This window comes from Sapajus apella, unplaced genomic scaffold (assembly GCF_009761245.1).
Source record: "Sapajus apella isolate SASKATOON/1434 unplaced genomic scaffold, GSC_monkey_1.0 scaffold41, whole genome shotgun sequence".
Taxonomy (NCBI): Eukaryota; Metazoa; Chordata; class Mammalia; order Primates; family Cebidae; genus Sapajus; species Sapajus apella.
Window position 1 is genome coordinate 2,467,554 of NW_022436981.1, and position 21,045 is coordinate 2,488,598.

The 21,045-nt window shown below is 38.3% G+C and overlaps 1 protein-coding gene across 1 annotated transcript in view; it reads left to right on the forward strand.

Annotated features, from left to right (window-relative positions):
• CDC5L (cell division cycle 5 like) overlaps nt 1–21,045 on the forward strand; it is a 59,913-nt gene that overhangs the window by 20,748 nt on the left and 18,120 nt on the right. Inside the window, exons 9-14 of the mRNA XM_032299588.1 lie at nt 9,197–9,345; nt 12,125–12,287; nt 14,340–14,504; nt 16,368–16,448; nt 16,743–16,985; nt 20,189–20,386. Of these exons, the coding sequence (XP_032155479.1) occupies nt 9,197–9,345; nt 12,125–12,287; nt 14,340–14,504; nt 16,368–16,448; nt 16,743–16,985; nt 20,189–20,386 (999 nt within the window). The remainder of the gene's footprint in view (nt 1–9,196; nt 9,346–12,124; nt 12,288–14,339; nt 14,505–16,367; nt 16,449–16,742; nt 16,986–20,188; nt 20,387–21,045) is intronic.

Consider the following 21,045-nt stretch of genomic DNA (forward strand, 5'->3'; position numbering starts at 1 on the left):
TTTGACACTTGACTCTGTCACACCTTCTATGTCTGTCATGCATACATTTTCTATTCCTTGATTCTCTGTTATAATTTGGTTAACTTTATATTCTTGGTTTATCTTATGACTGTAAATCCTATTTATTGCTAAACCATGAATTACCTTATAATTTGTGTGATTGTACAAATATGTAATATTTGTACATGTAGTATGTAATCTATAGCATATTATTGTACTTTGCAGTATAGTATTTTTTCTTGGAGTTAATACTTGTTTTATTCAGTTGCTAAGTTTTTTGACTAAGCACCAATTCCATTCTAGACTATGCTGGCTGTGTCAGTTTTCTCTAACCTGTCCAGACTTTTTTGTTCTCATCTTTTTGAAAAGTCTTTCTAAGAACTTCTCAATGTTCTTGCCTGGACTGATTATTCTTCAGGGCTTGTTTATAGCTTGTTCTTTTGATTTCTCTTCACTGCCTCCCTAGAGAGTTCCTTGAATCCCCTCTTTCAGGCTCCCATGTCTTTGGCTTTCTTGGTTTATTTTCTTGTTCTGTGAAGAGTACCATTCAGTAGCTTTCAGAGAAGGGGTTCATTGGAGGTAGAATTTTTTTTTTTTTTGAGACAGAGTCTCACTCTGTTGCCAGGTGCCAGGCTGGAGTGCAGTGGCGCGATCTCGGCTCACTGTAACCTCTGCTTCTCGGTTTCAAGCAATTCTCCTGCGTCAGCCTCCCGAGTAGCTGGGACTACAGGCATGCGCCACCATGCCAGATGAGTTTTGCATTTTTTAGTAGAGATGGGTTTCACCGTGTTGGCCAGGATGGTCTTGATCTCTTGACCTCATGATCCATCTACCTTGGCCTCCCAAAGTGCTGGGATTATAGTCGTGAGCCACCGCGCCTGGCCAGAATTTCTTTAAATTAGTTTTCTTCATTGACAAGGAAAAATTGTGTCTATGGCATACAGTATGATGTTTTGATATATGTATACCTTGTGGAATGGCTAAATCAAGCTGTTTAACGTGCATTACTTCACATGTTTATCATTTTTTGTGATAAGAACACTTAAAATCTACTCTTGGCAATGTTCAAATGTACAGTATATTGTTACTGTAATCACCATGATGTATGATCTCTTGAACTTATTTCTCCTGTCTTAACTGAAATTTTGTGTCCTTTGACAGACATCTCCCTGGTTTCTCTACCTCTCAGCCTCTGGTAACCAGTGTTTTACTCTTTTTCTGTGAGTTTGACTTTTAGATCCCACAAATAAGTAAAACCGTGGGGAATTTGTCTTTCTGTATCTGGCTTATTAATGTAATGTCCTTCAGGTTCATCCATGTTGTCACAAATGACAGGATTTCTTTTTTAAGGCCGAATAGTATTTTATCGCGCGCGCGTGTGTGTGTGTGTATTTTTTTTTTGAGACAGTTTCGCTCTTGTTGCCCAGGCTGGAGGGCAATGGCATGATCTCGGCTCTTTGCAACCTCCGCCTCCTGAGTTCAAGTATTTCTCCTGCCTCAGCCCCCGAAGTACCTGACCAGGCATGTGCCACTATGCCTGGCTAATTTTGTATTTTTAGTAGAGACGGGATTTCTCCATGTTGGCCAAGCTGGTCTCCAACTCCCGACCTCAGGTGATCCACCTGCCTCAGCCCCCCAAAGTGCTGGGACTACAGATGTGAGCCATCAAGCCCAGCCTGTGTGTCACATATTTTTTAATTCATTTCTCCATTGATGAACAGTTAGGTTATGTCCAGAGGTAGAATTTTTCAAGACCTTGCATATCTGTAAATTACTAATCTACCGTCTTGATTGACAGTATAACTGGGAATTACTAATCTACTTTCTTGATTGACAGTATAACTGGGTATAGAATCCCAGATTGCAGTGGTTTTTGTTCACAGTGTTGAAGGTGGTGCTGCAAGGTCTTCTGGCTTGTACTGTTCCTTTTGAGACCTTCTATTCAGTTTGTTAAAAGGAAACCTAGTTTTTTCTTTGTCTGGAAGCTTATATTATCTTACATGTTTATATTATCTTACGCATGTTTCTTGGTGTAGATCTTTTTCAACCACTGTGGATCTTTTGATTCTGGAGGCTTATGGCCTTCAGTTTTGTAAAATTATTTTGAGTTAAATTTTTTTTTTCTCCCTTTCATTGATCTCTTTATGGACCTCCAATTTATCTATTTATTCCTCTCCAGTTTTCTATCTCATTGGTTTTGATTTATTTGTAGGAGATTTTCTCAATTTTATCTTTATTCCGTTTTTAATTTGCTATCATATATGTAATTTTTAAGTGCTTTTTAAAATTTTGTTCAGTATGTTTTTTAACATGTCTCATGTTACTCGTGTCTCATTTCATGAGTATCCTATTTCTCTGTGGCTGTTAATGGTAGTTTGGTTTTGTTTTTACAAGTTTTCTTTTCCTTGCGTAGTTTCTAAGTTTTTGTTTTGTTTCATTTCTGTCTTTGCTAATGGATATTTCCTCAAATGTCCGATGCTCTTTGACTGTGTCTAGTGGTACGTGGGGGACAATCACAAGCTGATTGGAAGCTCCTTAGGTGTGGGTAGCCTCCCAGCTTCCCTGGAGGCTAATCTGGCTGGGATGTTTCATTGGGGAATTCTTGATGTCAATATTTCTAGTTCTTTTTGCTTAGTCAGTCAGATTCCTCAGATAAGCAATTTCCAGTCTCCTGTCTACGGGCTATAAAGTTGGCCAGCCCCTGGGAACCTTCTTGGGGAAAAAGGCTGGATGCCTCCAATCTAAAATAAAAACTTCCGCTTCACATCTCTATTGTCATAGTGATAATTTTTTTCTTAACTCTTCCTGGTATTCTCTGGCTTAGAAGTCTTTGGTTGTACTCTCTTCAGAGAGTAAAGCCTCTATGTCTTTTGTAAATCCTGTGTGTGTGGGTGTGTGTGTGTTCTAAAAATCCTATAGACTTTGTTTTTTATTATCCTTCTCCCTTTTCTTCTTATTTTATATTGTTTTATGAAAGTTTACTAAATTATTGCACACTAGTTAGCAGCCAACTCAAGGCTTTGAGGAGGCCTCGACATAGGGTTTCTCAAGTAAATAAAATGTCTAGCATATCAGAAGCTTTAAAAATAATAATGTGATCTTGCATTTCCTTGGACTCTGAACACAAGTAAGGAATGTGTTTCAGGGTGTTCAAGGCCAGGTAAAGTGTCAAATAAGCCTGTTCAGGCAGGCTGGGAAAGAGAAAACCTAACCACCCACATAAGAAACATGGAGGGGCCTAAACAGTCCAGAATAGACAGGAATCCACCTAAACTATATAGATCTGCTAATAACATGGGGCAGTAATGGCTGTAGATATTGTAAGAATTCCACCAGCCATCTTTTCCTGGCAGCCCTGAAGTGATGTAGATGCTTCTGATAGTGGCTCTGTCGGTGTTATGTGGCTTAGTATTGCTTGTGCATGTGTAGCACTTATCCAGTCCTTTCATTAAAATACAGAGCATGCTTTCCTCATTCTGTAACTTGAACCACGCCTCAGCCTTTCAGATGTCTCCACTTCTGTGACAGATAGGAATAACCTTTCCCCTACTTTTTTTATTTTTGAAATGGGGTCTCACTCCCATCACCCAGGCTGGAGTGCAGTGGCACGACCATAACCACCATACTCAGCTAGTTTTTTTACTTTTAGTAGAGACAGGGTTTTGCCATATTGCCCAGATTGGTCTCGAATTGCTGGGCTCAAGTGATCTGCCCACCTTGGCCTCTCAGAGTGCTGGGATTATAGGCATGAGCCACTGTACCTGACCCCTCCATTTTTTTCAGTGGTGCTGTTTGAAGAAGTTTGCAAGTGTGATTATTCACACTTGAAATTTAAAAAATATATATATTTTTAATTTTGGGAAAATATTACATTATAGGGTAATACAAGGAACATTTAATGGAACTCTTTTTATGTTTTTTAAACAGTATTATTGAAATATCATTCTTACAGAATTCACCCATTTTTACTATATTCACTGAGTTGTTTACCGATCACCACAGTCAATTTTAGAATAATTTCATCATCCAGAAAGAAAACCCATACCCATTAGCAGTCGTTCCCTATTCCCCTCAAACCTGCCAAGTTTTTAGGCAACAATCTGCTTTGTGTCTCTATAGAGTTCCCTATTCTGCACATATATGTAAATGAAATCATATATATGGTATTTTGTGACTAGCTTTTTTCACTTTGCATAATATTGTGTAGGTTTATCCATGTTGTAGCTTGTATCAGTACTTCATTTCTTTTTGTTGCTGCTTAATATTTCATTATATGAATATACCATGTTTGTTTATCCACTTAGCCGCTGATGAACATGTGGGTTGTTTTTACCGTTTGACTATTAGGAATAATGCTGCTTTGAACAGATGTTTGTGTGGACACGTTTTTCCTTTCTCTTGTGTGTATACCTGGGAGTGGAATTGCTAGGTCCTGTGGTAACTATGTTTTAACTTTATGAGGAACTGCCAGACTGTTTTATGAAGTGGCTGCACTATTTTATTTGTTTTTGAGACACAGTGTTGCTCTGTTGCCCAGGCTAGAGTGCAGTAGCGCAGTCATGGCTCACTGCAGCCTTAACCTCCTGGGCTCAAGTGATCCTCCCACCTTGGGCCTCCTGAGTAGCTGGTACTACAGGCATGCACCTCCAGGTCCAACTAATTTTCTAACTTTTTGTAGCGATGGGAGGGTCTCACTATGTTGCCCAGGCTGGTCTCGAACTCCTGACCTCAAATGATCCTTCTGTCTCAGCCTCCCAAAACGCTGGGTTTATAGGCATGAGCCACTGTGCCTAGCCTATTGTACATTTTTATAGGAATGTGTAAGGGTTCTAATTTCTTTATATCCTCACCAACACTTGTTTTCTGTCTTTTTGATAACAGCTATCTTGTAATCAAACAGATCCTAGTTGTGAAGTGGTATCTTGTGTTTTTGATTTGTATTTCCCTAATAGCTAATGACATTGACATTTCATGTGCTTATTGGCCATTTTTATATCTTTGTTGTTGTCGTTATTATTGAGACAGAGTCTTGCTCTGTCACGCAGGCTGGAGTGCTGTGGCGCCATCATGGCTCACTGCAGACCCAACTTCTCAGGTTCAAGCAGCCCTCCCACCTTAGCCTCTCAAGTAGCTGGGACTACAGGTGTGCACCGCTATGCCTGGCTCATTTTTTATTTTTTGTAGAGATGGGGTCTCATTATGTTGTCCAGGCTAGTCCCAAAGTCTTGGGTTAAAGCGATCTTCCCACCTTGGCCTCCAAAATGTTGGGATTACAGGTTTGAGCCACTGTGCCTGGCCTGGCGCGCGCGTGTGTGTGTATATTTTATATGTGTGTGTGTATCCATATATATATATGTATATTTTCAGAAATAGCTATTCATATTCTTCACCCGTTTTTAAATTGGGTTATCTTTTGTTTTTTTAGTTAAAAAAATTTTTTGTAGAGACAGGGTCTTGCTGTGTTGACTAAGCTGGTTTTGAATTCCTGGTCTCAAGATTCTCCTACCTGAGCCTCCCAAAGTGCTAGAATTATTTATGTGTACCATTGCATCTGACTGAGTTTTTTATCATTGTAAGAGTTCTTTGTATATTCTGGTTATAAGTTCCTTATCTGATATATAATTTGCAGATGTTTCATCTCATTTTGTAGGTCGTGTTTTCAATTTCTTGATGTTCTCATTTGCAGTACAGAAGGTTTCGATTTTCATGAAGTGTAGTTTAGCTGTCTTTTTCTTTTTTGCTTATGCATTTAATGTTATCCAAGAAATTCTTTCCAACCCTGGGTCCTGAAGAGTTACTTCCATGTTTTTTCCTCAGAGTTTTATAGTTTTGGTGCTGACGTTTAGGTCTGTGGTCCATTTTAAGTTAATTTTTTGTATGTACTGTTAGGTATGGATCTACCTTTATTCTTGAGCATGCAGATATCCAGTTTTCCTAAGACAATTTGTTGTAAAGACTGTTCTTTTCCCATTATATGGTCTTAGCAGCCTTTAAAAAATCAATTGACCATTAATGTAAGGGTTTATTTCTGGACTCTCAATTCTGTCCTATTGATCTATTATCTATCTTGTGCCAGTACCACACTGTCTTAATTCCTATAGCCTGTAGTATCCTTTTGTGTTTTTAATACAGGCTTTTAACTGATTGTTAAAGAATATTGAGGTAATGAGTGAATGTTAACTGAGAGAGTAGTAGTTATTTTGAAAAGGTACAAAACAGATTTAGAGCCTGAGCCATATGCCGTAAGCTTGGGGCTTGTAACTTTGGATTCCTCTTCTAAAAGATGTAGGGGAAGTTATATATTTGTTGGAATTAGGTTTAGCTGTAACAGAAAACCTCTCACAGTGGCCCAAATAGAATAGAGGTTTATTTCTGTTTCATGTCCTAAATGTTAAGAGAGAAATCAAACTGGGGCTGGTGTCAGGGACCTGGGCACCTGCTGTTTTGTCCTCCCCCATGTCAGGTTTCTCTTCTTTTCTCCTTGTGGCAGGTACAGTGGCTGGAGGGCCAGCCATCATGTCTGCGTATAGCTGGCAAGAAGGAGGAAAAGGGGCACACCCTTTCCTTTCTTAAGAACACGTCTTAAGAAAGACGTCTTGCACACATCATTCTGTTCTGTCCTGCTGGCCAGAACTTAGGCACACATGTCCCAGCTACGGGGACATATGATATTTGTTCTAGGTAGACAGGTGCCGGTTAAGATTTGAGGCTTCTGTTACTATGGAGGAAGAGAATGGGTGTTTGGTGACAAGTAGAAGTCACTGCTAAGATAAATACCTATTAATGGAAATGATTATGATTGGTTGAAGCCCTTTGGAACCTCTAAGATGAACTGACAGAAGTTGAGATTTAGTCTAGTCTGTGACATATTTTTATGTAAAATTTTGATAAATTTCATCTTTTATTGGTTTTCATCTTTCAGCTTTTATTGGTTCAGTGTCTCTGTTCTATGTGTGATAAAGGTGGCACCTCTGGCTGCTGTTGTGTGTAGCTAGGGAGATGAGGAGTTTTGCCCCTGTCTCTTGGCCGCCTCTGATCTAGCCTAGGGTACATCAGTCAAGGTTTAGTTAAGGGAACAGAACCACTATGAAAATCATAGATGAAGGAATTTGTTAGAGGAATTAGTCCCATACACAGTCATGGGAAAAGCAGGGCATTAAAGGTCTGAAGAGGAGTGTTAAAGATCGGAGAAAGGTCACCGGCCCTGGTGGGGTAAGTCGTAGCTTTTACGGAAATCTGGAAGCTAGGCAGCAAGCGGGTTGGTATGGAAGTCTGGAGGGTTGTTGGCTCTTTGTTACTCCTGTTTCTGTGAGTTTGAAGCTAGAAGTCTGGTCACTGTTGGTCTCCAGGGCTGCCTATAAAGGAGGAGGATTGGATATATGGAGCAGGAGGAGCAGGGACACACTGGAACTTGCCAGCTCCTCTGCGAGTCTGTCACTACCTCTAACCAGTGAGGGCCTTCGGAGCTTAGTGGTTGCTACTTCACCTCTGTCACCTCGGCTTCTCCTTCAGCTTCTACTTCTATTTTACTTTTGGTGTAAAATAACGCAGCATCAAGAGGGAAGAGAATTCTGGGAAACATTCCAGTGTAACCAGGTTGACAAGAGGTTGATTCATCACATAGGAGACAGCTCAGATGCCCCAGCATATTACTTTGGCCCTATTACCTGGGCCACACTCCCCCACTCCTTAGCCACATCATTTTTGGGAGTGTTGCCTATTTGTAATCTTAGCACTTATGATGTGTTACATGTTATCCACTCTTCCAGGAATATATACTTTGCCATTTGAGTCTTATTTCTCCTCTTTCCTGTGCAGAAGTTCTAAGCCTACATACATTTTTTTTTCCTGTAAATGCTTTATATTTGGAATAGCAAAAAGGACACACACAGGATCTTTGATAATGTGAAATTTCAGATTTTTTTCCCATGAATAAAGATATACAGAATAATGGAATAAGTCTTGCTCTGGTTATTTTCATTTTGCCTCAAAACTTAGTGGTTTAGTGCATTTTACTATGTTTATGACTTCTGTGAGTCAGGAATTCAGACAGGGCACAGAAGGAGTAGTTCGTCTGTACTTCGTGATGTCTAGGGCCTTAGAAAGGAGCACTCAGCGGTTCTGGGTGATTTGACAGATAGGGGATAGAGTCATTTGGATGTGTCATCCTTCCATGTCTGGTTGTTGATGCTGGCTGTTGATTGGGTGAGTCCTTAGCTGGGAATGTGGAGTGAATTTGCATGTGGCCTTTTCTGTGGTTTGGGCTTTCTCACAGCATGGTGGTCTCAGAACAGTTGAACTTCTCTGGTATCTCAGAGCTCCAGTGAGAGTGTGGTGGGAAGCTGTGTTATTTTTTCTAAACTAACCTGGGAGGTCAAGCATTGTCACTTTTGTTGTATTCTGTTGGTTACAGGTGAATCCCAAGCCCACCTAGATTTAAGGGGAGGGAGCATAGATCCTACCTCTTGATGGTAGGAGTATCACAGTTGGATTTTAAACATAAGAACATGAAACATGAGAGAGAAGGAAGTGACCATCTTTGGAAAATAAACTGCCACAGGCCCTAAGTTGGACGTTAAGAGACTTAAGGGTGCAAAGATAGCACTGAGGACAGGGTTATAGTAGAGGTGCTGAAGAGAACATGGTCAGTTCTGCCTAAAGAGATCAGGCAAGAGTTCTGAAAGGGACCTGACCCCACAAGTTGCTTTCTTGTGCAGTGGAAAGGTTGCTTGGTAGTATCTTAACTTCCCAGTAGAAAAAACAGACTCAGAGACACTAATGAAGACTGGATAGAGAATTAGTGGTGAAGCCAGACTAAAACCTAGGCATTTAGACATTTGGCCTAAGCTCACACTGGGAAATTTGAATTCTTGTATTTCATGATTATGGAGAGGTTTGGCACAAGTAATAGGAGAAATTTTTGGGTAATGGTAATTTCATATGTGAGGCCACAAAAGCATACCTCTACATATAAAACTTTATTTGATGTATAAAACTGATGTGAGATGTGTTAGATTGATAGAAGGAATGGAAGTATTGAAATCTGTCATGCCTGGTATTCATTTTCTGTATAGGTTTTCATTGAGAAAATGTGTAAGAATTCTGCCTGCTTCAAGATTTGTATAGTAGGACCAGAAGAGATTCTGCAGGCCTGTCTAAACTGTTAAACATGCTTCTTTGCCTTCTCGTTAATCAGGAAGCCCAGAACCTCATGGCCCTGACCAATGTGGATACCCCATTAAAAGGTGGACTTAATACCCCGTTGCATGAGAGTGACTTTTCAGGTGTAACTCCACAGCGGCAGGTTGTACAGACTCCAAACACAGTTCTCTCTACTCCATTCAGGTATTGTAAATGAATATGTTTTTTATTTTAGTGAAGCTTGAATTCAAGGACTTAGGCAGCATGTTTGCTTTAGTAGTGTTTACAGAGAATGAATACTCCCTGTGTTCAGTTTTCCTCTGATTTCTTCTTCATAGTATTAAATAATAGTATCCGGGAAATGGTTAAATAGTATGGAGTACCCCCCCCCCCTTTTTTTTTTTTTTAAAGATGGAGTCTTGCTCTGTCAACCCAGGCTGGAGTACAGTGGTACAATCTCAGTTCACAGAACCCCTCTGTCTCCTGGGTTCAAGTGATTCTTGTGTCTCAGCCTCCCGAGTAGCTGGGATTACAGGCGCCCACCACCACACCTGTCTAATTGGAGTGTCCTTTTGCAAAGTTTCGGATCCTATCACGTTATTTTTGAATACTTTATATTTGATTTTAGAGTAGATTGATGCATTTTTAATGATTACTTTATGAATTTTATTAAGATTGTAATCCTTTTATGTATGTATTACTGTTGCTTTTCCCCCAGTATTTTATTGTGAAAATGTCAAGCATTTAGAGAGGTTGAAAGATTGTGTGGAAGTTATCAGTATTGAAATGAAATCACTTATATTTTCATGAAAAAGGAACCCTCGTGTGCATATGCCCATGACAGAAATTATTGCAGAGATCTTCTGAAAACCACACATATTCCAGATAAGTTGCTTCTGTGAAGACATTGCCCTACCAGGTTGAACATCCTAAATCTGCAAATCCAAAATCTAGACTTTTTGAGCACCAACAACATGACACTCAAAGGAAATGCTCATCGAAACATTTCAGATTTCGAATTTTCAGATTTGGTGTGCTCAACCAGTACAATGCAAATATCCCCAAATCTGAAAAAATTCCATATCTGAAACTCTTCTGGTCCCATATTTCAGATAAGGGGTACTCTTAACCTATATCAGCAATGAAAATAAATGCCACCTCCGGTGCTAAGTCCCTGTGACCAGTGGTCTTTATTTCAAAGCGGTTTACATGGACGTCTCCCTTTTATCATTAAAACCTTCTCCTTGCCCCAGGACTCTCAGGTATACCTATGGTCTGTCATAGCACACATATCCCACACTGTCATCCCTTGTTGTTCCTGAATAAACTGCTTGTTCTGGAGACCCAGTCTCTCACCTGTTTAAGTTGACAAATGGTAAAGTGAACATCCGTATCATCATGCCACCACTTAGATTCTAAGATTGCTAGTATTTTAGTGTATTTGCTTTATCACCTATCCATCAATTCATCATATTTTTAAATGCGTTTCAAAGTAACTTGCAGATATCAGTTTGTTTGATCCCTAAGCACTTCCACACTAGAGTTAGTATTTCTTTATAACTCTTTTGCTTAGTTTTAAGCTGCCATTTTTTAAGAAGAATCTTTAAAATACCAATGTTATGGATGCATGTAGTAGTAAAATGGAATTGGAACTTATAATGGTTGGAAATATTTGTGGCTTACTTTTAAGTGTTAGGATATGTCCTTCTACTGATTAGTAGGGAAAGCATTTCAGGCTATTACTACACATGTCATGAGAGCAGAACCAAGAAGCATTGGCAGCCAGTCTTAAACGTTTAACACTTCTTGAACTTCTTGAGAGGCTTATAAGAGAGTGTAACCCCTCTTTTCCTCTGTTTAGTTGGCCCTCTGAGGGTTCCACATTCATGGATTAAACTAACTGTGGATAAAAAATATTCCAAAAAAAACCCAAACAGTACAACAGTAAAAAATAATACAAATAGAAATACAATATAACAACTATTTATATAGTATTTAAATTGTATTAGGTATTATAAATAATCTAGAGATGATTTAAAGTACATGGGAGGATGTGCAAACGTTATATGCAAATATGATGCCATTTTATATCAGGGACTTGAGTATCTGCAGATTTTGGTCCTGGAACCAATCACGGTGGATACTTAGGGACAACTGTACATCTTGTTTCTCACCTAGATTGTAAAATCCATGGGGGCAGGGACCATGTCTTATGTGATAGCACCTTACCTATCAGGAATAGCTGTCTGGCAGCATCACCATTCTGCAACACACCAATATACAGGAAATAGGCAACCAGGAACAAAAAAGGCTTTGAATAATTAAAATACAGGTTGCTGCAAAGTCTGTGGATCTGATTCCTAGGAGAATCTCTTAGGCCTTCTTCAGGAGCTTACTTACGTTTAGATGGGATTCCAAAAGTGTGGTATTTGGTTTCTAAACAAAATGTAAAATGAGGAACTATTTTAGTGTGTATATCAGTAGTAATGACAGTGATAATGATGTAAGAGCCAACAGCTTGATAGGAAGGAGACAAAACCAAACTCAGAGAGTCATCTGTGGTCATTGAGTGTGGTGGCCCATCTTCCTGTCATCTGTGGTCATTGAGTGTGGTGGCCCATATCCCTGTCACCTGTGGTCATTGAGTGTGGTGGCCCATCTCCCTGCCCACTGCATATTCTTAACTGCCCTAATGTGCCTGGAAAAGGTTGGAATAATGTTTAGTGGACCTAGTTTATTAGAAAGGCAAGAAAATATCAAATGTAATGACTATTGACAGTTAAAAAATAAAAATATTGTGTTTAAATACCATGCTAGCTCGACCAAACATTGATTTTAATGTAGAGATCCTAACGAAACTAGCTAGACAGAATTTATGGAATCTTTATTTATTTCCTGTGAAATAATTTATGTGAAAAACATTTGAAAGTACAATCTAAAATATAAGTAGCACTGCTGTTAATTGGGATTCCTGTCTTTCTAGGACTCCTTCTAATGGAGCTGAAGGGCTGACTCCCCGGAGTGGAACAACTCCCAAACCAGTTATTAACTCTACCCCGGGTAGAACTCCTCTTCGAGACAAGTTAAACATTAATCCCGAGGATGGAATGGCAGACTATAGTGATCCTTCTTACGTGAAGCAGATGGTAAATGTCAATTCCCTTTTAATACTCTTAATTTTTTTTTAATATATATCTCATGGGTGCCAAATTAAAATTTCTCCTGTTAGTTCATATCACATATACCTTAAGAATCTATATACCTATGGATGCCAAAAAAAGAGGATGATTTGTAAGACTTGATGAAAGAGGGAATCTTTTGGGCTCAAAACCTGCCTTTCCTTATTCTTACTAGGTTTGTAAATATTGATGTTTGTTGTTGATTTTACTGAAGTTTTCTTCAGCAAGATGAAGTAGAAAGCTAATTGTAAAAGTTAAGATTTGCTTCTGCCCATGTAATTGCATTTATTACTTTGCTATTGGGCCTTATTATCTGATGCCACAGAAATCATTGTGAAATTAAAAAAATAACTTCTAATGATATTGGCTTGTTTTCATTTTAAAATTAATTCTAACCTCATGTATATATTTGGTTGATTTATATATGCTTTTTAAAAGTCCAAATTGATATCAACTAAAGCCACCTCTGACTGGATACATTAAGAATTAAACATAAGAACTTCATGCATGCAGAGCATGCATTTGGACATTTGAGGGGATCTAAAGTTGAGTAAAGATTATGTGTATATTTGGTTGATTTATATATGTTTTTTAAAGTTCAAATTGATATCAACTAAAGCCACCTCTGACTGGATATATAAGAATTAAACATAAGAACTGCATGCATGCAGAGCATGCATTTGGACATTTGAGGGGATCTAACGTTGAGTAAAGATCGTGTATATATGTGGTTGATTTATATATGTTTTTTAAAGTCCAAATTGATATCAACTAAAGCCACCTCTGACTGGATACATAAGAATTAAACAGATTAAGAACCTCATGCATGCAGAGCATGCATTTGGACATTTGAGGGATCTAAAGTTGAATAAAGATGTTCTTTGTCCTAAGGAAATTTATATTCTGGGGAGATTGGCAGTACTAAACTAAGTCCAAAAATAATTGTAATATCAGAACAGAATAAGCCCTTTGAGTAAAACCAATGTGTTTAGGGTAAAGAAAGGAATAATCACATTTGTTGGGTAACAGGAAAGCCTTAATTGAGGAGGTAGGTTCCGAAGGAAGATGAAGGCTGTCCCATATGGAGACCACAAAATGAGTGAGCACAGAGGACGTTTTAGACATAACAACCCTGTGGTGCATGGAGGATGTTTTAGACATAACAACCCTGTGGAGCACGGAGGATGTTTTGGACATAACAACCCATCTGTTCCTCACACCTAGTACATGTTAGGAGTAGTGGGAAATGAGACTGGAAAGGTGAGCTGAGGATGTGGTGAGGATATACTGGGAAAACTCTGGGTACCAGGAGGCTTTTTTGGGAACCAGGACTTGACTCTCTTCTGCCTACATGGGATTTAGCATTTCTTTTAACAATAAACACACATACAAATTCAGGTATCTTTCAGAGTGCGTTTTATTAGTCCAGGGACAAACTAACTTTTGAACCTGTTCTTTTCATTTGCTGTTACATTTCAGTGTCAGAAATGTATTCCCTCAAATGAAAATCATAGTGGCCTTTTTTCTACCCTGGCCTCAAAGCTTCTATTGGAATATCCCAGAGTATCTTCAGTAATCACAAGTAAAAGTTTTCAATTGGTCTGAATGTTGGGAAGAAGGAAGAATAGAAAATAAACAAAAGACTTACCTTAGTTCTGAAGTCAGGATTATTTTTCTAGAATTAATACTAGGCTGATTTTTTTTTGAGACTTTTTTTCTCTTCCTATAATTTTTAAGTTTTGTAGATACATAGTAGCTGTATATATTTATGGGGTACATGAGGTATGTTGATATAGGCATGCATTTGTAATAATAACGTCATGGAAAGTGGGATATTCATCCCCTCAAGCATTTAACCTTTGTATTAGAAGCCATCCAGTTATACTCTTAGTTATTTTGAAAGGTACAGTTATTTTGACTAGAGTCACCCTGTTGTGCTATCAGTTTCTAAGAGACTCATAAAATACTGGTTGAATATTTAATGTGTATGAATTGAGAAGGAATACTTCTTTTCTACAGGAAAGAGAATCTCGAGAACATCTCCGTTTAGGGTTGTTGGGCCTTCCTGCCCCCAAGAATGATTTTGAAATTGTTCTACCAGAAAATGCCGAGAAGGAGCTGGAAGAACGTGAAATAGATGACACTTACATTGAGGATGCTGCGGATGTGGATGCTCGAAAGCAGGTGGGTAACTGCACTGAGAGAAGTGTGAGTTTGGCTGAATGTGTCAGTAGGCTCGAAGAATGAAGAATAGCCATTAAATGCCTCAAGATCTTTACCTATTTCTTTTCTTTTTTTTTTTTTTTTTTTTTTTTTTTTTGAGACGGAGTTTCACTCATGTTACCCAGGCTGGAGTGCAGTGGCGCGATCTCGGCTCACCGCAACCTCTGCCTCCTGGGTTCAGGCAATTCTCCTGCCTCAGCCTCCTGAGTAGCTGGGATTACAGGCACGCACCACCATGCCAAGCTAATGTTTTTGTATTTTTAGTAGAGACGGGGTTTCACCATGTTGACCAGGATGGTCTCGATCTCTTGACCTTGTGATCCACCCGCCTCGGCCTCCCAAAGTGCTGGGATTACAGGCTTGAGCCACCGTGCCCGGCCATTACCTATTTCTTTTTAATATTGAAAAAAATTTTGAAAGTAAGTAACATGTCATTAATAAGGAATACTCATTTACATAATTAATATACTCACAATATTTTGATGGACATTCTTAAAAATGTATATGGAAATTTAAATACATTCCGTCAAATTCATTATGCTTCTCTAAAATACATATAGGAAGTCTTTTAGACATTGCTTCAGTCTAGCAAAGAAAAGATGTTACTGGTTAGTCTTGAAAACAAATAAATCTTGGTTCCTTGGTAGTGCAGCGGTAGGAGCCTGTAGTCCCAGGTACTTGGGAGGCTGAGGTGGGAGTATCCGTTGGGCCCAGGAGTTTGAATCCAGTCCAGGCAACATAGTAAGACCTCTATCCAAAATGGAGTTGGACATTTAGAGTATGTCAGAATAATATTAGTAACACTTTGTAGTAATATATCTTATATGAAATTATTTTCTCATTTGCACATAATAACACAGTGATATAAATAGGATCGATATTACAGGTTGAACATTGCTAACGCAAAAATCCAACATCTGAAATTCTCCAAAGTTCAAACTTATTTGAGGGCTGACATGACACTCAAAAGAAATGCTCATTGAAGCTTTTTGGATTAGAGGTGCTGAACTTGTTAGTATAATGCAGATGTTCCAGAATCTGAAAAAAATCAGAAGTCTAAGATACACTTGTGCCAGATATTTCTGATAAGGAATACTCAATAAGCTCAGATGAATTCAGGTCTCATGGTCTCAACTTTCTCAGGTCTCATTGTGGGTAAGTGGTAAATCCTAAACTAGAACTGGTATTGTATGACCCCTTTGAGTAAGTCTTGCTGCAGTCCATTGCTGGAGGATTTTAGGAACCTTTAATCTCAGGGGATTGGAGTGAGAATGACATCAGTGGAAATAATACTTTAGAGAGGACCCATGTGAATGTGCTTTTCATTGGGGAACAGAGGTTGATACTTTTTGTGTTTAGGTCTCAACTACTTTGAGTTCCATTGACTTCTTCAGAAATGGCATGAAATTTTGATGTGTTACCCCACATTATTCATAACAATCAAGAAACAATACATTTTTTGGCTGGCTTTTTGAATTAAAATTCAGTTATTTGGCGTGAAAGGGAAGAAAGAGGTGTGTTGTGGGAGTCTCTTTGGAATTTACATTTTTCATTTGGATGAGAAAAGTTTGTTATATGATGGATGGATCCATGCAGATTTGGAGAATGCTCTTGTAGACAGTGGGAGCTCTTAGTTTCTATTATAATGAGAATGAATAGACATTCATTTTTGTGGCCTTAGCATTGCCTTTCTACAAACTTAAACTGATTTCTAAACTTTAGCTCTTGAACATAACGTGATCTTACATACCAGTGTTTTTAGCTTTATTGAGAGATGTCAAATACTCTATAGCTGCAATAAAGGATATAAAAATCATTTTTTAGGCCATACGAGATGCAGAGCGTGTAAAGGAAATGAAACGAATGCATAAAGCTGTCCAGAAAGATCTGCCAAGACCATCAGAAGTAAGTGTTAGAATTTCTGGTTTAGGAAGTTTTAAGTTTCTTTTTATGTGATTGCTGCTTTTTACATCATAAAGACTATAAAAGAAAATTTCATCTACTTTCTGGAATATAGCAAAGTAGTTCTCAAATCCAGTCTTTAAAATGTTTCACTAGTACTAATAAGAATTTAGAGGTAAAAAAATAGAAATTGCTTTCGAAAATGTGAAACTGCTATTTAATTCATGCTGTAACAGGTACTAATGTCAATATGTTGCAGTGATATGTTTGGTAATTGTATTTGTTTTAAATTTTTAGGTAAATGAAACTATTCTAAGACCCTTAAATGTAGAGCCACCTCTGACAGATTTACAGAAAAGTGAAGAACTAATCAAAAAAGAAATGATCACAATGCTTCATTATGACCTTCTACATCATCCTTATGAACCATCTGGAAGTAAAAAAGGCAAAACTGTAGCGTTTGGCACCAATAATTCAGAGCACATTACCTATCTGGAACATAATCCTTATGAAAAGTTCTCCAAAGAAGAGCTGAAAAAGGTATGATTGAGCTGGAATATTTCTGTCTTGAGATTTAGTTATTTGTTAGGTGCTGTGTATCATGGACAAATAATGAACTTATTTTTCCCATTGGTATTTATAAACAACTGAAGTATATGATTAGGAGTTACATGTTTAGATTAAGTGTTATGAAAAGGACATGCTTTAAATACCTCCGTCCCCCATGTTCAGTGTGATAGACCTTTATCAAATAAACACCACCAGAGTGTTTTTGTTTCATGGGTATTAATGGCTTGATTGACAGTTGTTACAGTTGCCATTTTCTGAATTCAGCTCTGCTATCTCTGAATAAAAATTTGATGCCTTTACTACTAAAACCTTGCTTATTTAGAATAATATGAAGAGGTGAGAGAGAGACTAATATAAAAATGTTTATAGATTAAACCTTTCACCTGTTGAAAGAAAGGAAATATTTGTTTGCTGAGTATACTCCCCTTACATGATTTCCCCCTACTTTTTTGGATAAAGACATGAAGAAATGATTTCTTATATGAAGTCTGTGTCTGGTCTTTTCCTCTGTACGCATTTTATTCCTTCTGCTTTGACAGAGCAAACAACTGATTGTAAATAGAAATCTCCACAATTGTATAAAAAGATAGAGTGGGTCTCATAGTTGGAAGCTGAATGGTCATTAGCTTAAGTCTTTTTTTCTTTAGCCTTCAGCCCTGAGGAGCAGTGAGAGACTCACAGATTTGGAATGAGCTCCTAGTTTCTTAGGATAAAACAAACAAGATTCTTATAAACTCTCCTGTCTTCTCTCCTGCATTCTTCCTCTTTCTTCCCCTCTCACAATTTCTTACTTTGTATTTTCTTTATCACATAAGTAATACATATTTATTATAGGATTTTTAGAAAATAGAGAAAGGAAGGAGGGTTTTGATTTATACTTCAACAACTTGTCCCTGATTTCAGAATAACTTTGAGTGACTCATTTTTTAGTAAGTGCAATAGGGAAGCTGACATCTGTTGAGTGCTTACTCTGTCAAGCACATTTAATCATTGAACTGGGATTGAGAATCAGGCTACGAAATTGATACTTGCAGTGTTTCCTCTTTTTAGAGTGAAAATATGAGGGGAAGAGGAATTTAGGAAATAAATTTTCCTAAATTGTATGTATGGAAACCTGAAACAAAGATCACATTGTTGCTTTTGGAGATTCTGTAGAGGGTAAACCTTAACAGAATTTATGAAAAATAATAATTCTAGGTATTGGTTTGGAATTGTGTGAAACAAAGTAGTTTATTCTCTCATATTGTATTTATCTATGTATATTTTTCTTTGTTCCAAAAAGAATTTGAAGCAGCTATTTACTTAGCAGATTATTTATGGATAGTTTAAAGATAACTTAGCCATATTCTCTCCTAATAATTACAAGATCTGAACTCGTAAATTTTTACTGTGTACAGTTACAGAGTAAAATAGCATTTCTCTTTTAATAAAGTGTCAGATTTTCTTTTTCTTTAATGTACTTTAAAGTATGTTAAAATGGATTTCTTTCCATTATTTCCCTTAAGAGTTAATGTTTAAGGGTCCATTTTATTTTTAATATTACTGGAAAGATTGAAAGTCTTCTGTAAGGCACAGAAGGTGGTTCCCAGTTTTTCATAAGCCATGAAGTAAAGAGCTGGAAAAAAATTCATATGCTAATGGAATTCCGTGAGTCTGGCATTGGGCTAGGCTCTATAGTGTATTGTTTACTTAATCCTAATAACAAACATCTGATCTAAGGTCAACATCATAATTGTTTGGAAAGCTATTTTCAGCTGAGAAATGGGCTCAGATAAATTAAGTAAGCTCAGAGAGCTGCTTTAATGCTAAAGCTGTGATTTGAACCCAGGCCAGTCCAGCTATCCCTCTCATTCTGTCATTTTGCACTGTTTTCTTTAGCAGTGAACTAAGCTGGTTTATGATCTATCATCTAATTTGTGCCCCAGTCTCATTATCTGGCAGTTCCTTCAGGATGAGAGAAATGGCACTTGACAAAAAGATGCCTAGTTCCCCTTTGCTGATTATTACGTGAGGTCCTGCACTTAACGGTGGAGTGGGAGTGGAAGGAGTACACACAAATTGATGCCATTTGTATTCTGCCTCATCTGCTTGCTAATGATGTGGTCTTAACAAGTTGATTAATCTCTCGGAGCCTTAGTTTCATTAGCCTTTTTTTTTTTTTTTTCTCCCTTTTTTGGGACCGAGCCTTGTTCTGTCACACAGGCTAGAGCTCAGTGGTGCAATCCCAGCTCACTGCAATTTCCACCTCCTGGGTTCACGTGATTCTTGTGCCTCAGCCTCCTGAGTAGCTGGCATTAGAGGCATGCGCCACCATGCCCTGCTAATTTTTGTATTTTTAGTTGAGACGAGGTTTTGCTATGTTGGCCAGGCTGGTCTCAAACTCCTGGCCTCCTTAACTGCCCACCTCAGCCTCACAAAGAGCTGGGATTACAGGAGTGAGCCACGTGTTGGGCCTGACTTCATTAGCTTTTAAATGAGGTTAATATTGGCTAATTTGTAAGGTGATTGTGACCTTTGGAGATAATGCAGGTAAAACTTTTAAACCTTGCCGGGCGCAGTGGCTCAAGCCTGTAATCCCAGCACTTTGGGAGGCCGAGATGGGTGGATCACGAGGTCAAGAGATCAAGACCATCCTGGTCAACACGGTGAAACCCCGTCTCTACTAAAAATACAAAAAAAAATTAGCTGGGCATGGTGGCGCGTGCCTGTAATCCCAGCTACTCAGGAGGCTGAGGCAGGAGAATTGCCTGAACCCAGGAGGCGGAGGTTGCGGTGAGCCGAGATCGTGCCATTGCACTCCAGCCTGGGCAACAAGAGCAAAACTCCGTCTCAAAAAAAAAAAAAAAAAAAGAAAAAAAACTTTTAAACCTAGTTTCTTGCAAATAATAGGTACCTGAGAAATGGCAGCTGCTGTAATAGTGAGTGAAAGCAAAAGATGTTTATGCTTTTGAGGAAACATGGATGCTTGACTTTTAAAAAGCAATCTGCATTGACTCAAAGGCTTTTTAAGCTATTTTTCCTAGGTATTGTCATCCCCCCTTTCAAAAAAACAATGAACCGAAATTCCTTGCCTTTGGCTCAAGGAATGATGGAAAAAATGAGCCTCCTAATGCTTTCTGGATATAGCAAGTGTTTGTAGTACTTAAACTTATTGAAATTATTATTGTAAACAGGCCCAGGACGTTTTGGTGCAGGAGATGGAAGTGGTTAAACAAGGAATGAGCCATGGAGAACTCTCAAGTGAAGCTTATAACCAGGTGTGGGAAGAATGCTACAGTCAAGTTTTGTATCTTCCGGGGCAGAGCCGCTACACACGGGCCAATCTAGCTAGTAAAAAGGACAGAATTGAATCACTTGAAAAGAGGCTCGAGGTTGGTATTCTTTTAAAATTTTAATTTTAAATGTACCTTGATGGAGATAATGAATCAAATAATGTCACTGAAAACAATCTCAGAAAAATACACTGAGATGCTTATTGCCATTTTAGTTCTTGGAGAAAACTTCGCTTAAGTGTTAGATCTTCCTTGGCCTTGTTCATTGGGGTTTTTGTTTTAAAATAATTGTTGGCCTTCATGACTAAAGAATGCCCTGCAAGTTGACCACATGTCAATCAGAACCTTTAGATGTGGGATCAAGGAGCCAGGAAGCCAACACTAGTCACTCAGAAGAGTGTAGGTTGTTGCTAGCATAGCCTGTTTGCTCTAAAGAGGAATCTCAGCAGTACCAAGGAGTTTTCTTTTTATAGCAAAGAGAGCACATTTACAAAAGTTAAATACAATTCCCTTCATCCTTGGGTTACTGTAAGTTTGAGTTAGAGAGGACAGAGCTGGGTTCTCTAGATAGTGGCTTCCATGATTTTCCATGTCTGCGAAAATGTTGAAACATACTAGATGCAGTTTCAGGACATGTGGTTTCTCAATATAGTCTGCATATTTTGAATTCCAGAATCTACGTAGACATTTTGCCAATGGCATGTAAATTGTGGTTCATAGATCCCCAAGCTGCCTTGTGCATTCTTGTTCTTCTTCTT